Genomic DNA, 11,881 nt, shown 5'->3' with positions numbered 1-11,881 from the left:
ACTCTAGCAGGTGAAGACTTTTGTTTTGTTTTGTCTAGCGTGCCTTCCATGATCCCTCCTTCCTGCTTTATGTTTTAATTGCTGTCTTGTGTTTTATAGATATATTTTATGATGTATTATTTATTACACTTATTTTAATTGTTAGTCTGGTTGGCCCTGATGGGGCAGAAAAGTGGGCTGTGTGTGTTGTAAATAAACAAATAAATAGAACGTTAGGAACTGTTTTGAGGAAGGGGGCGACGTATCTCTGAGCAGCTTAAGAACTGGACCTGCTTGGCCAGATCCGCTCCTGCCGTCTACTCACCAGGGCATCCCAGGCAGATGGGAAGCTGGAACAAAGGAAATGGGGGGTGGTCCGTGGCCATGTGGAACTGGGGCTGCAGGAAAAATTCAGCAGCAGAGTGCCAAGTAGAAGGGAAGGCAAAAAGGGGGTTCTGATGGGCTGGAAACAGCAGCAGTAATGGGCAGGACTAAAATCATGAACAAGGGAGGTCTTGGATCCAGAGGAGTCAGCCGAGTTAGTCTGTAGTAGCAAAATAGTAGAGTCCAGTAGCACCTTTAAGACGAACCAACTTTTATTGTAGCATAAGCTTTCGAGAGCCACAGCTGTCTTCATCCGATGCATTAGCGTGATATCCACTGATATCCATTCCTCTATCCCATCCACCCCCTCCATGAATTTCATAATATAACCACACACACACACACATACATAATTTTTTTTAAAAAATTCAGTTATTTAAAGGGTGTGGTGTTGAGATTGAAGAGTGCACAGAGATTTTAATAACGGCCTTTATGAGTGATGAAGAATCCCATTTAGCTAACATTTTCAGGTTTCAAAGCACTTGATACGTAATCTTTATAACTGCCTTGATAATTAAACTCTCAATATTATACCAGTGGGGCTGAGAGAAAGTGGCGTGACTAAGGCTACTTCCTGAATTTGTGGCAGATGCAACGTTTGAACCAGACATCTTTCAACTGGTAGCCTGTTTGTTCAGCTACTATGCTACAGCAACATTGCTTTTTAGTAAATAACAGCATATATAACATATATAACTACAAACATGTTTTGCAAACTTTAGAGGTTTTGATAATGTGCAAATTTATTTCAAGTGAATGTATGAACTAGGGTAGGCAACTCTTGGCTTAAGAAATTTCTGGAGATTTGTGAGTGCAGTCTGGTGAAGTGAGAGAGCTCAACAGGCATGTGATTTCGTAGACTCTTCCCTCTGAAGATGTTATTTCCTACTGGGGACCTGTTCTTTGTAGTACGGTGATCAGCTGTAATTCTGAGAGAATTCCAGGCCCCACATGGAGGATGGCAACCCCAGTATGAACGAATAGATAAAAGGCGGAATAGCAGCTGGACATTCTTAAACTGGTGAATAACTCCCGTCTGTGAAGATCCCATTGTTTTAAAGAGGCGTTTAAAGTGCATCAGAAAAAAAGCGTCGTGTAGCCTGTTGTCCGGATTTACTCGAAAGTAAGTTCAGTGGGACGGTCTTTGAAGAGAGCGAGCAGGGACGAGCACACCGAAAAGCTCTGGCTCGTCCCTTATTTTTTTGATAAGTGTATATGAAATTTAGAATTGAGATTCGAGAAGTTTAAAAAGCGCCCTCCGCACTTTAGCGGAGCAGAAAGTTTGTTGCGCGTGGAAAACAGGCTGGAACTTTGCGACCCATGACGTCCCGCGGTGCCGAGGATTGCGGGGCGCGCGTGAGTTTGCGTGCGCGCCCTTCGGCGAGAGCGGGGGTGCTTTTTGAAACACGCGCCTGCGAAGCCCGCCCGAGCAAAAGCGGTGCGTGCCGCGAAGCCCGGCGCTGGCGGGGTGGCTTCGCTCCCCGGGCGCAGTCCCCGGGCGCTCGTGCAGACGTGGCCCGCGCTTGGGCCAAGCGAGCGCCAGGCGGGGTGGCCCCACACCCTGCCCAGCCCCCGCAGCGACACTCCCAAGTGCGGGGAACCCTTTCACGCGCCTTTCTGCGCGTGGGCGGTAAAAACCCCGTAAGCCGGGCGCTGCGGGCCGGAAGCCGGGAGCGCAAGACGCTGGGCGGCAGGGTGAGAGCGAGCGCCGAACTTTTCTCGCCGCTTTTGGAGAGCAGCGGGGCCCAGAGCGCCCCCGCTTCGCCGCGGCTGCCATTCCCCCTCCCTTCCCCTCTCTCCAGCGGCGCCTGGCCTCCTTGAGCTGATAAGCAGCGGGAGAGCGTGTGCAGCCGGCTGTGCGAAGAAGGACCCGGCCCGGGTGGGGAGGCGGCGGGGGTGGAAGGAGAGAGGCGCTGCTGGCTCACACATACCCGGGAGCGGCTTTGGAATTGGTCGCTCCGCAGTAAAGTTCCCCCGCTCGCTCGGTGTTTGGGCGGGTTTTTTTTTGACAGCTGGGCGCAGGCGGCCTCTGTTGGATCTCCCGGGTTTGCCCGAGCAAAGTTTCCCATTTCTTCCCCCCACCTCCTCTCACCCTTCCCCGGGACCAATAACAAGCAGCTCTGAGGTACCGGGGGTGGGGGGAAGAGGAGGAGGAAAAGGAAGCAGCATCGTGTGGTTTCAGTTTTGGGACGACTTAACCCCCCCCCCCCTCACCCAACCTGTGGAAGGAGCAGCCTCGAATTTCGTTGCCTCTTGACCCCTGGAAAGCCTTGCCTTTCTCTTCTCCCCCCTCCCAGCGCTGAAGTTTGGGTGTGAAAACCTGAGAGACTTTTTAAAAAAATAAATCACCTGGAGGGTTGCTGAGATCTTGGAAAGAGCTAGCGGGGGGGAGCTGGAGGGGGAGAGAAAAGCCGGAGGAAGGAAGGAAGGGCCGGTGCAGGCGCTGCCGTAGCGAGGAGCTCCACAGCCGGGGGGTGCACTTGACAAGCAGCATGCAAAGATGGTAAGAAGTTTGCAACATCCTTTATTTCCTTTAAAAAAAAAAAGTGAGGTGTTTTTTTTTTCTTTTTGGTAAAGTGTGCCGTAATGCAACCAGCCCTGCCTGGGAGCATGTTCCGAAACCCTTTGGAACAAACAAGTAGCCGGGCAAAAAATTCCTGCGCTGCGTGGACCCGGGAAGGGGGGGGGGGGAGGCTAGGAGGGCCGGGGAGTGTCACGATTGCAAAGTTTGCCCCAAGTTTTCCCTCCCCCCCCTTTGCGAGCAGAGAGCAGGACTTGGATGCGGCTTCCTTTTCATTTCATTTTGCTTCAAAGGTGGGGGGAAGATTTGTTCGAAGAAGCCAGAGGGGGAAAGGAATGAGGCGTATTTTCTGTCCTTTGAGGAAAAATCTCCCCTCCCGGTCGAAGCGAAAGGTGTTGCCCTAGGGGAGGGGGGGGGGCGGCGGCGGTCATCATTGATAGGGTATTAACAGGCGACGGGGTCGAGGGGGGGGGGAGTGTCGAGCGCTGCTGGTGCGTGCCTGTGTGTTTGTGTGAGCGTGTGTGAATGGCGTCCGCGCCGTCTGAGGCTCCGAGCGGCCAGAAGTGTAAAGCCGCTGTTCGCGAGCAAGTTTTGGGCCATGTGCTTTTTGCAGTTTGCACCTCTTCAGGCGGCGCTTGCTAGCAAAACTGGTGCGGAGGGAAGGCTCGTGCCGTGAGCGGGCGAGGGAGCCTGGAGAGCCCGGGCGGGCGGCGCGTGAAGGAAGGACGGTGGCCGGTCTCAAGACTGGGCAGCGAGCTCCGTCCACAGCAGGGCGCGTGTGTTTGTGCGTGCGCGTGAGAAAGAGGGGTCATACACGTGATTCAGGTTGTGTGTGTGGGTGAATGGAACGTGAGGGAGGCATGCTCTCTCGGAAGTGGCAAAACTTTGAAAATTCTCCCTCTCTTTTTGGGGAGGAGGGTAGGGGGAGAGACGATATCCAAATTAAAATAAAGAGACTTGGATTTCACCTTACTCAAGTCCTTTTGCCGGGGTTGTGTGATGCGGGCTGAATAATAAGACACGGTTGATGACGTAGGGATACGTCTGTTGACATTAATTTCGGCTTGCAGCTTCTATGGCCCAACTGGATCCGCTAATGAGGAAAGGAGGTTTTGGCCGGCCTTGATACAGAGTTAGGCGCGAATTCTTCGAGGGCCCACTGTCATGATTTTTAAGTGTATTTTAACTCCCCTGTGTGTGGCTCTTGTAAGCTCCCGTGGGGGGTGGATGCTCTGAATACTGTTTCTGTAATTAGAATGTATTTAGTGAAAACAGAGAAGGGGACCTTGTGTTTTTTCATCCCCCTTCCACAAAGTGGCATGCCTTGTTCTAGAGATCAAAGTCACTGTTGGAGTATAGAAGATGTGATTGTCAAATGCAGACAACAATAAAGAGGGGAGGTGGGTGGGTAAAGGATGGGAGCATCTTAAGCGCAGGACTGTGGTTACAGTAACACTGACAGAAATTAAAGTGGCTTTGAAAGCAGCCTGCAATTTATGATGCTTCTCATTTACCCTAGAGTCAAGCTGTTGTAAAATTGATGCACAAAGCACATCGTGTAATAATCTAAGTAGACCCAGGATTAAAGTGTCTTTTTAAAAAATGTGCCTCCTTATAACAGTTAAAATTGCTTGAAGCTTCAAAGTCACAGCAAAACATTATAGATCTCTTCTTAAACCTGAACAAATTTTCTGTGAAATGTTAACAGACAGGAGTAGGGATTATTTTTCTGTATCATCTCTTTATAAAATCTTTTCACGTACCATCCATATCCTTGCTTATCTTCCATGGTCAGTAATTACTCTTGAAAATGATTTTTTTGCCATATAAAACGGGAGGAGAAAGGCACTTGCATTTTAATAATTAAGCTCATTCAAACAGTAATATTTAATAAGCTTGCCTGGTCTATGGATCTTCTGAAGAATACCAAGTCCCTGCAAGAAAGCATGGAACTTGGCTCGCCCTTCAAGATTTCAGGACACTTTAGGCTGAAACTTAAATAAGATTATGTGTGTAAGAGCATAAAATGCTCTTTAGCTTCTGGCTCTTCATGGTGTGCTTATGAAAGTTTTTAAATGTTACAAAGTTTAAAATTCAAACTGGTAGGCTTGGCAAGGTGTATATTGGCAGCTTGACAGCGTGGATGGAAACTTTCATGATGGGGTACGGTGGATCCAATGATTGAACTGATTCAAATGCAAAAGTGAAGCTCTGTGTTGCTGTTTAACAACAATACATGTTTCAGAAAATAGGTACTTGAAATAGATTTATGCCAAGAGAAATGTAGCAGGCATGTATGTTTATTTCCACTGGCCTGCGATGTTTGCCATTTTTACAAGCAAACGGTGATCAAGGTTCTGCATGAGACTATGACAGAGCAGGTTGTGAAGCAAAGCAATCATGAAGCAAAGCAATCAGAAGGCATACAAAAGCAAACCTGCATCTATATCAATGTGTAAGTGTTAATATAGTTTAAATTTACAAGTCAGGTTTTTAAAAAAAATTCAGTAGTTTTTACATAACATTTTGTCCTCATCTTGGTTGCTGTTGGGGATGTTTCATGGTTGTGCAATTGCTGCAGTCCAGGAATGCCAATTTGCATTCCGGGAGTGTCATTTGATTACTTTTATCTGCACAGTTCCACGACTGGCCTGGACCTCTCATTTCATCTTGCTACGCCAGGAATCAGTGCTGTGTCATCTTTCTCAGGAATCTGTTTGATTTAGACAAGGGGGGTGAGACGGGAAGAAAGAGAAAAGAATAGCACTTTTCATGTTTCAGGCACAGTCCCTCCTGTTAAACTTGTCAGTGGCAGGATATGATTCACTTCGGGCCCTGAGAGCCCTAGTACAGAGATGAGGGGTTAGTTGTTTCAATAAACTCATGGACAGGTAGTGTATGGCCTCCCAAGGGAACAGAAGTTAATGAAGCACTGGCCTGCCTAGTCCTCCGTATTCTGACCCAGTCCTTGTCCCTGCAGTTTTCTCATTTGATCTTTCCCAGCAAATTGATCTTTTCTTGCATTCTCCCCCCCCCCTCCCCGTTTTGGAAGGGCTGTGTGTGCTGTGTTAGTTATTAAGAGACAGAAGTTAGCGGAACAATTTAAGTTGGATAATACAGCTGGTCAGAAAAAGAAGAAAATGTGCCCCCCCCCCCGCATAAGAACCAAAGAGGAATATTCTTTTGTTCTTACTGATTTTTTAAAAGATAACACCCCCCCCCCCCCAAAAAACCTTCCTCAAAGTATTGGTGATTTGAAAGCTTGTACTTTTCTTTATTTATCTTTCAGGATGTTCTGTGTATGATTGTACTAATCATAAATCCTGTTCTTTAAAAAAAAATGAACAGCTCAGCGGTGCATAGTAGAGGTTTCCTTTGGTATTTCACAGCTGAATTTCCTTGTTAGAAATGATTTGCTGATCTATAACGAGCCTTTTACAGTTCTAGTAAGACATGCTAAATATCAATTGCGCATGCCAGATACATTATTTATAGCCTGCTAAATAATTGCAATTCCATTGTATCCAGTACTGGAATATGTAAGAGATTAGCAAGAAAAAAGACTTTACAAATACTCTATGTAAATATTAGTTTGGTGGAAATAAAGTGGAAAAAATGACTAATAGCATTTCTGATCGCCTCTAAACCCCCCCATGTGTTTGAAATATCAAAGCACTCTTAAAATATGCAGTATTTATATGTTCTCTGCTTTTGTTACACACACAATATGGTTCTGAACATATCTAGTTGCAAGCATGTGTCCTGTTTGATTTCAGTAGAATTTATTTTCAAGTTAAGAATGCTTTAGGATTACAGCTTCAATAACTGACTTTTACAAAAATATGTGTATGGCTTCCCCATTGGCAGTCTGAGGTTTCAGAACAGGGTTTTTGTGCAAGTTGAAAGTGCTTGTGAGATTTTTTAAAAAGTACAATAAATAATATTTACCTAGAGCAAATGTTTTCATTTATCACGCACATTTCTTTTCGTTTTTAGCACAGAAAGCATTGCTGACTTGAAAGCAAGAACATGTTGCTTGAAAGAGACATTGTGCCTTCTCTCTCTCTCACCCTGTGTATGTGATTGTAAAATCCTGTGTGTGTGTGTATGAAGAAGGTGATTGGTTAAACTCCCTTCTTAAAGAGCTAGACTAAGCTTCATGATTTTATTACCTGTGCCAATCAGTACTTCTTCTTATGAATTAAATGTTCGTAATAATTCTGGGTTTTGTGGGATGACGGTATATTACATATGATACTTATGTATATGGAAAAGTTAGACTCCAGTGAGAGCATTTGGTTTTGATTTTTCAGAGCACTCTGTTTGGGATTAAAAAGCTAGTTTAAAAAAAACTTTTCTAGCAAAACTTTTCATTCACTTGCTAGGGAAACAGCTGTCTCTGAAGTATAATGTTTCCTGTTAGCATAATAAATAAAAACTATAAATCATTAACTGGCATTCTTGAAATCAAAATAATCAGGCAATGTCCTTTTCTTTAAGAACGTATCTTGTCAGTTTCGTTATTATATATATTTGGAACATAGATAAACTAGGAAACTACTCCTTGCTACTCTTTTTACTTATTACACTGGAATAACCGTATTGGTCAGCAGTGGTCAAAGTGGCGGAGTCTCATGGAATCTTAAAAGTCTAGTGAATGTATTGTAGCATATGTGTTTCTGAGCCAGAGCTCAAATGTGCGGAGTGCTCCATTTAATTTCATTTCAGTGTTATATTCAGCTATTTTTAATCAGTGGTTCTCATGCTTTTGAAGTGGTTCTTGCTTTTTCACATTTAATATATATAAATATATAACATTATTTAGCAACAGGCTGTGTTTCTTAGCTATTCTGCACACTACATAGAGGCAACCCCAAATTTGTTATCATACTACCTAGACACTCTTCTGGATTACCATGTTTTTCCTTTTCTCTCTTGGACTCATCATAGCCCACCTGTAAGAGAGTTACAACCCACCTTTGAGTCTTGACCTGCAATTAGAGAATTACTGATTCAATTCCTTTTAAAGAAGTAGGGCACAATCTGTAGGGCAAGTTACAACTGGCAGTGCAGTCCTATGCAGTGTTACAGAACTCCAGTAGAACTTCATTTAAGAGAGCCAGTTTGGTGTAGTGGTTAAGAGCACGGGACTCTAATCTGGAGAGCCGGGTTTGATTCCCCACTCCTCCACTTGAAGCCAGCTGGGTGACCTTGGGCCAGTTGTGGCTCTCTGGAGCTCTCTCAGCCCCACCCACCTCACAGGGTCTTTTGTTATGGGGATAATAATGACATACTTTGTAAACCACTCTGAGTGGGCATTAAGTTGTCCTGAAGGGTGGTATATAAATCAAATGTTGTTGTTGTTGTTAAATCAGTTGACGTACATTGGAATAACTCTGCCCAGGATTGCATTGCAAATCCCATTAAAAGCAGTTCCGTGTGCATGGAACTGCAGCCTTAGTTAGAGCTAAGTCTTCTTGGATTGTGACTACAGTGCCTTTTGTTTAACAAAATACTGAAGTTTGTCTTCACATTCTATGTCAATCCAGCTCCCCTTGGATATTGATGATTTATACATTTAGACATCTTGTATTGTAAATACTACTTAACAGTTCTGCACTTGTTTTTAATAATGTCTCCGGCAGAGGGATACTCTAATGAAGAAAATTAAACGATCCAGAAAGAGAAGATCCCAGAATCTCTTGTAGACTGGGCCTCATGGACTAGCAAAGCTGTGTCTGGACCCATATCACTTTAGGCTGCAAGTGAGGCCTGCATCGTTGAATTCTTCATTAAAAAAACCCCCTGCGCATAGAAAGCTAAATTTATTTACTTCATTTTTACCTGCCTTTGTCTGCAACACAGACCCAAAATGGCTTACATCATTCTTCTCTTGTCTGTTGCATCATCACCACAAAGCTGTGAGGCTAAGAATGGACGACTGGGCCAAAATCGCCCAGCATGTTTCCATGGCAGAATGGGGATTTGAGCCTAGGTCTCCCAGATCCTATTCGGACACTCTTAACCTCTACACCACACGGACTTTGTATGTGAGGGAGCCGCATTCTAGCATAGGCTTCTCTCTTGGGTTCTATATACAATGGTTTTCCTTTCTTTGTTGTTTATTAGACTTTATTAGAATGCTTAGGATACTACAGAACTGAACATTACTCTTATTTTATAATGTACATGTTATAGCCCTGTTATATTGTAAATGCTTATTCAGCATAAGCAAGGATATAACATACAATACCTTTTTGCTGGATGCCCCCCCAAATAGTCCCCCCCCCCCGGAGATTTCACATTCCTATAACTGGGTTATACAAGCATATGAATTGGCTTCCAGTTGAGTAAGACCACTGATCTGTTTAGCCTAGTATTATCTGTTCTTGCTAGCAACAGCTTTCCCATGGTCCTAGGCAGCGATCTTTTTCAGGTTACTGCCCACGTTCCTTTTTTCAAAAACCACAAGTGCTGGGGATTAAACTTGGTGCCTTTAGTAAAAAAAAAAAAAAGAAGAAGAAGCTCTTATCTCTGAGCCGTGGGCCTCTCAGTAGAGTCACTATAACATGCCCAGAGGGTTCTACATCTAGGGATCTTTTTTTACTGTTTTCCTGCTTGAAAATCAAGTTACTTCTGGAAAAACCCTTTTCATTCAAAGGTGGTTAGTCGCTTCATTATGCCATACTTAACTGAGGGTCCTTTTGGAAACCTGATGTGTGTCTATTAATATCAGTAAGTACTTTGAGTATATAAGAAGAGACCTGTAGGCCCATCTAGTCCAACATCCTCTTACCCAGCGACCAACCAGTTAGTCTGGTGGGCCAACAGGACATAAAAGCTGAGACCCTTCCCTGGGGTTCTCAGGTGCCTGCCTATGGCAGGCAAACTCCCAAGAATTTGCCCCCATGTCTGCCAATCGCCCAATGATTGGTGGGAGATGGCAAGCCCCTGGGAGGTTACTCCCAGCTCAGCGACATCACTTCATTGGATGCCCTTGAGTTCTGGTATTTTGGGAGAGGGAGGAAAAGTTTTTTGCCTTGTGCACAATTTTGTAAACCTCTGTCACCCCCCTCCCCAGTTGTCTCTTTTTTAAAACTTGGAAGTCCCAGATTTTTCAGCCTTTCCTTGTAGGAAAGGTGCCTATGAGTACATTCAGCTCAGTCAAGTGGCTTCTTGTGCATGCTGTCCTTCCCAACCAGTGCTTGAGCACACAGAAGCATTTTGCCCTTCGGTTCTGTGTGCCATGCAACTCCACTTCAGTGATGACATAAATGGGCATGACTATAAGGCAGGAGTCTCATGGATGCTTTGAAGTGGGCAAAGAGCTCCTTCATTTGCTTAGAAGAAAAATGTACTTGGTGAATGAAATTTAAAATGTTAATGTACGTGCTGCAAGACATACATTTTGCTATAGTAGGTTTGTACCTGTTAATAAACTCAATCCTGTTGATATGAAAACAAGATTTCCTTACTTTTCTTCTATGGAACTCGAGGCAGTGGCTGTTTTTCATCTAGTCTTAACTCTGCTTAACTTCACCAAGAAGCTCAGGTTGCATCGTCATGTGCCCTTGGCCCATGCTCTGGCACCTCTGAAATTAATTTTGTCTCTTGAAAGCGCAGCTCATGGGGAGAATTCATGGATCAATGGCAGATCATGTGATAAACACGCTGAACATCCTAGGTACAATCCTTAGTACATCCAGTGGAAGGACGCCAGGCCGCTGGAAACGAAAGAAAAATGGAAAGATCTTTTCTTCCTGAGAGCTGTAGACCCACCACTAGTTGGATTAGACAGTTCTGAGCTAGGTAAACCAATGGTGTTGACTCTGTATAGTCCTATGTTCTAGTAAACATGTTTAAAACCAGATTGCTAAAATAAAAGATTAAGGCTTTGATCCTTTATGTACTTACCTTCCTATACAGTGATTGCAGTCTAAGTCCATGGAATTCAGTGACTTTAGACTGGAGTAACTTTGCATAGGATTGCACTGTAAGTCCAGTTGTCTGCTGAAGAAACATATAGTACCTACTTCTAGGTAAACATGCATAGGATACAGCAGCATAGTGGAAATGATCAATTTATCTTTCATAATACTGTTTTTGCTTGTTCTTGAGTGCTTTTTTTATAGTAGGTTTGCATTAATTTAAAAATCCTTTGCTATTGATTTAAACAAGCTGGGAGTCCACATGGAATCGGGGGAGGGGAAGACAATTTGGAAATCTCATCCCACACATCTCCCCCTCCAAGCTCCCAGGGGCTTAACACAGAATGGTTTCTCATTCCCCTTTAACTTAATCTCAACTGCTGTCAACATTTTGTGTCTTCTGGAAGACATTTAGTTCTCTTCGGGCCAGATTTTTAGGCTTTTTGTTCCTTTGTAATATTTTTTCTACATACCTGAGGAATCCCTAAAGAGTTAAGAGACCCCAGCTTTGTAGGTGGGTGGCCTAATTAGGCTCCTGTCATCGTGTGCATAGGGACCAGCAAATTTACTGTTAGATATAGTGTGATACCTTTATTTGTTCTTTTAGCTTTGTTCTTCGATGAGAAACCTATGACATTGTAATTTTTTGTTCAAATAAAATGTTACTAATGCCATCAACAAAATTACAAATGAAAAATTTTAATTAAACAAAAAATCAGTGGCCTGATGAAGTTTTAAAACCTACTGTCATACAGCACCTTAATATTTTCTTTGGAGTTCTTGGCTTTACATTCGTGCCAGTAAAGTTGATGGGGCCCAAGAAATACTTCTAAAAGTGCCATGTCAATTATTAGTTTCTGTTGATTCTAACACAAGTGCCTGTGCATTAGCGTTATCGGTGAGAATACTACTGAATGACACTGTTGCAACTTCAGTGTAATTGTCAAGCAGGCCTTATTGTACTAAACGTGATTCATGTGTCTTTTTAATAGCTGCCTTTTAACATTCTGTACAAAGATGTAACAGCTCACAGAAAACATTTTTCCCTTTTTGTGACCTTACATTTGCC

The 11,881-nt window shown here is 43.8% G+C and overlaps 1 protein-coding gene across 1 annotated transcript in view; it reads left to right on the top strand.

Moving 5' to 3' along the window:
* Positions 1 to 2,777: 2,777 nt before the first annotated feature.
* The window catches only part of BNC2 (basonuclin 2), a 488,329-nt gene continuing 479,225 nt past the window's right edge, over positions 2,778 to 11,881 (top strand). Inside the window, exon 1 of the mRNA XM_054987274.1 lies at positions 2,778 to 2,866. Within this exon, the coding sequence (XP_054843249.1) occupies positions 2,864 to 2,866 (3 nt within the window). The 5' untranslated portion in view covers positions 2,778 to 2,863. The remainder of the gene's footprint in view (positions 2,867 to 11,881) is intronic.

Source organism: Eublepharis macularius, chromosome 8 (genome assembly GCF_028583425.1).
Source record: "Eublepharis macularius isolate TG4126 chromosome 8, MPM_Emac_v1.0, whole genome shotgun sequence".
Taxonomy (NCBI): Eukaryota; Metazoa; Chordata; class Lepidosauria; order Squamata; family Eublepharidae; genus Eublepharis; species Eublepharis macularius.
This window is presented reverse-complemented; position numbering and strand designations above follow the sequence as displayed.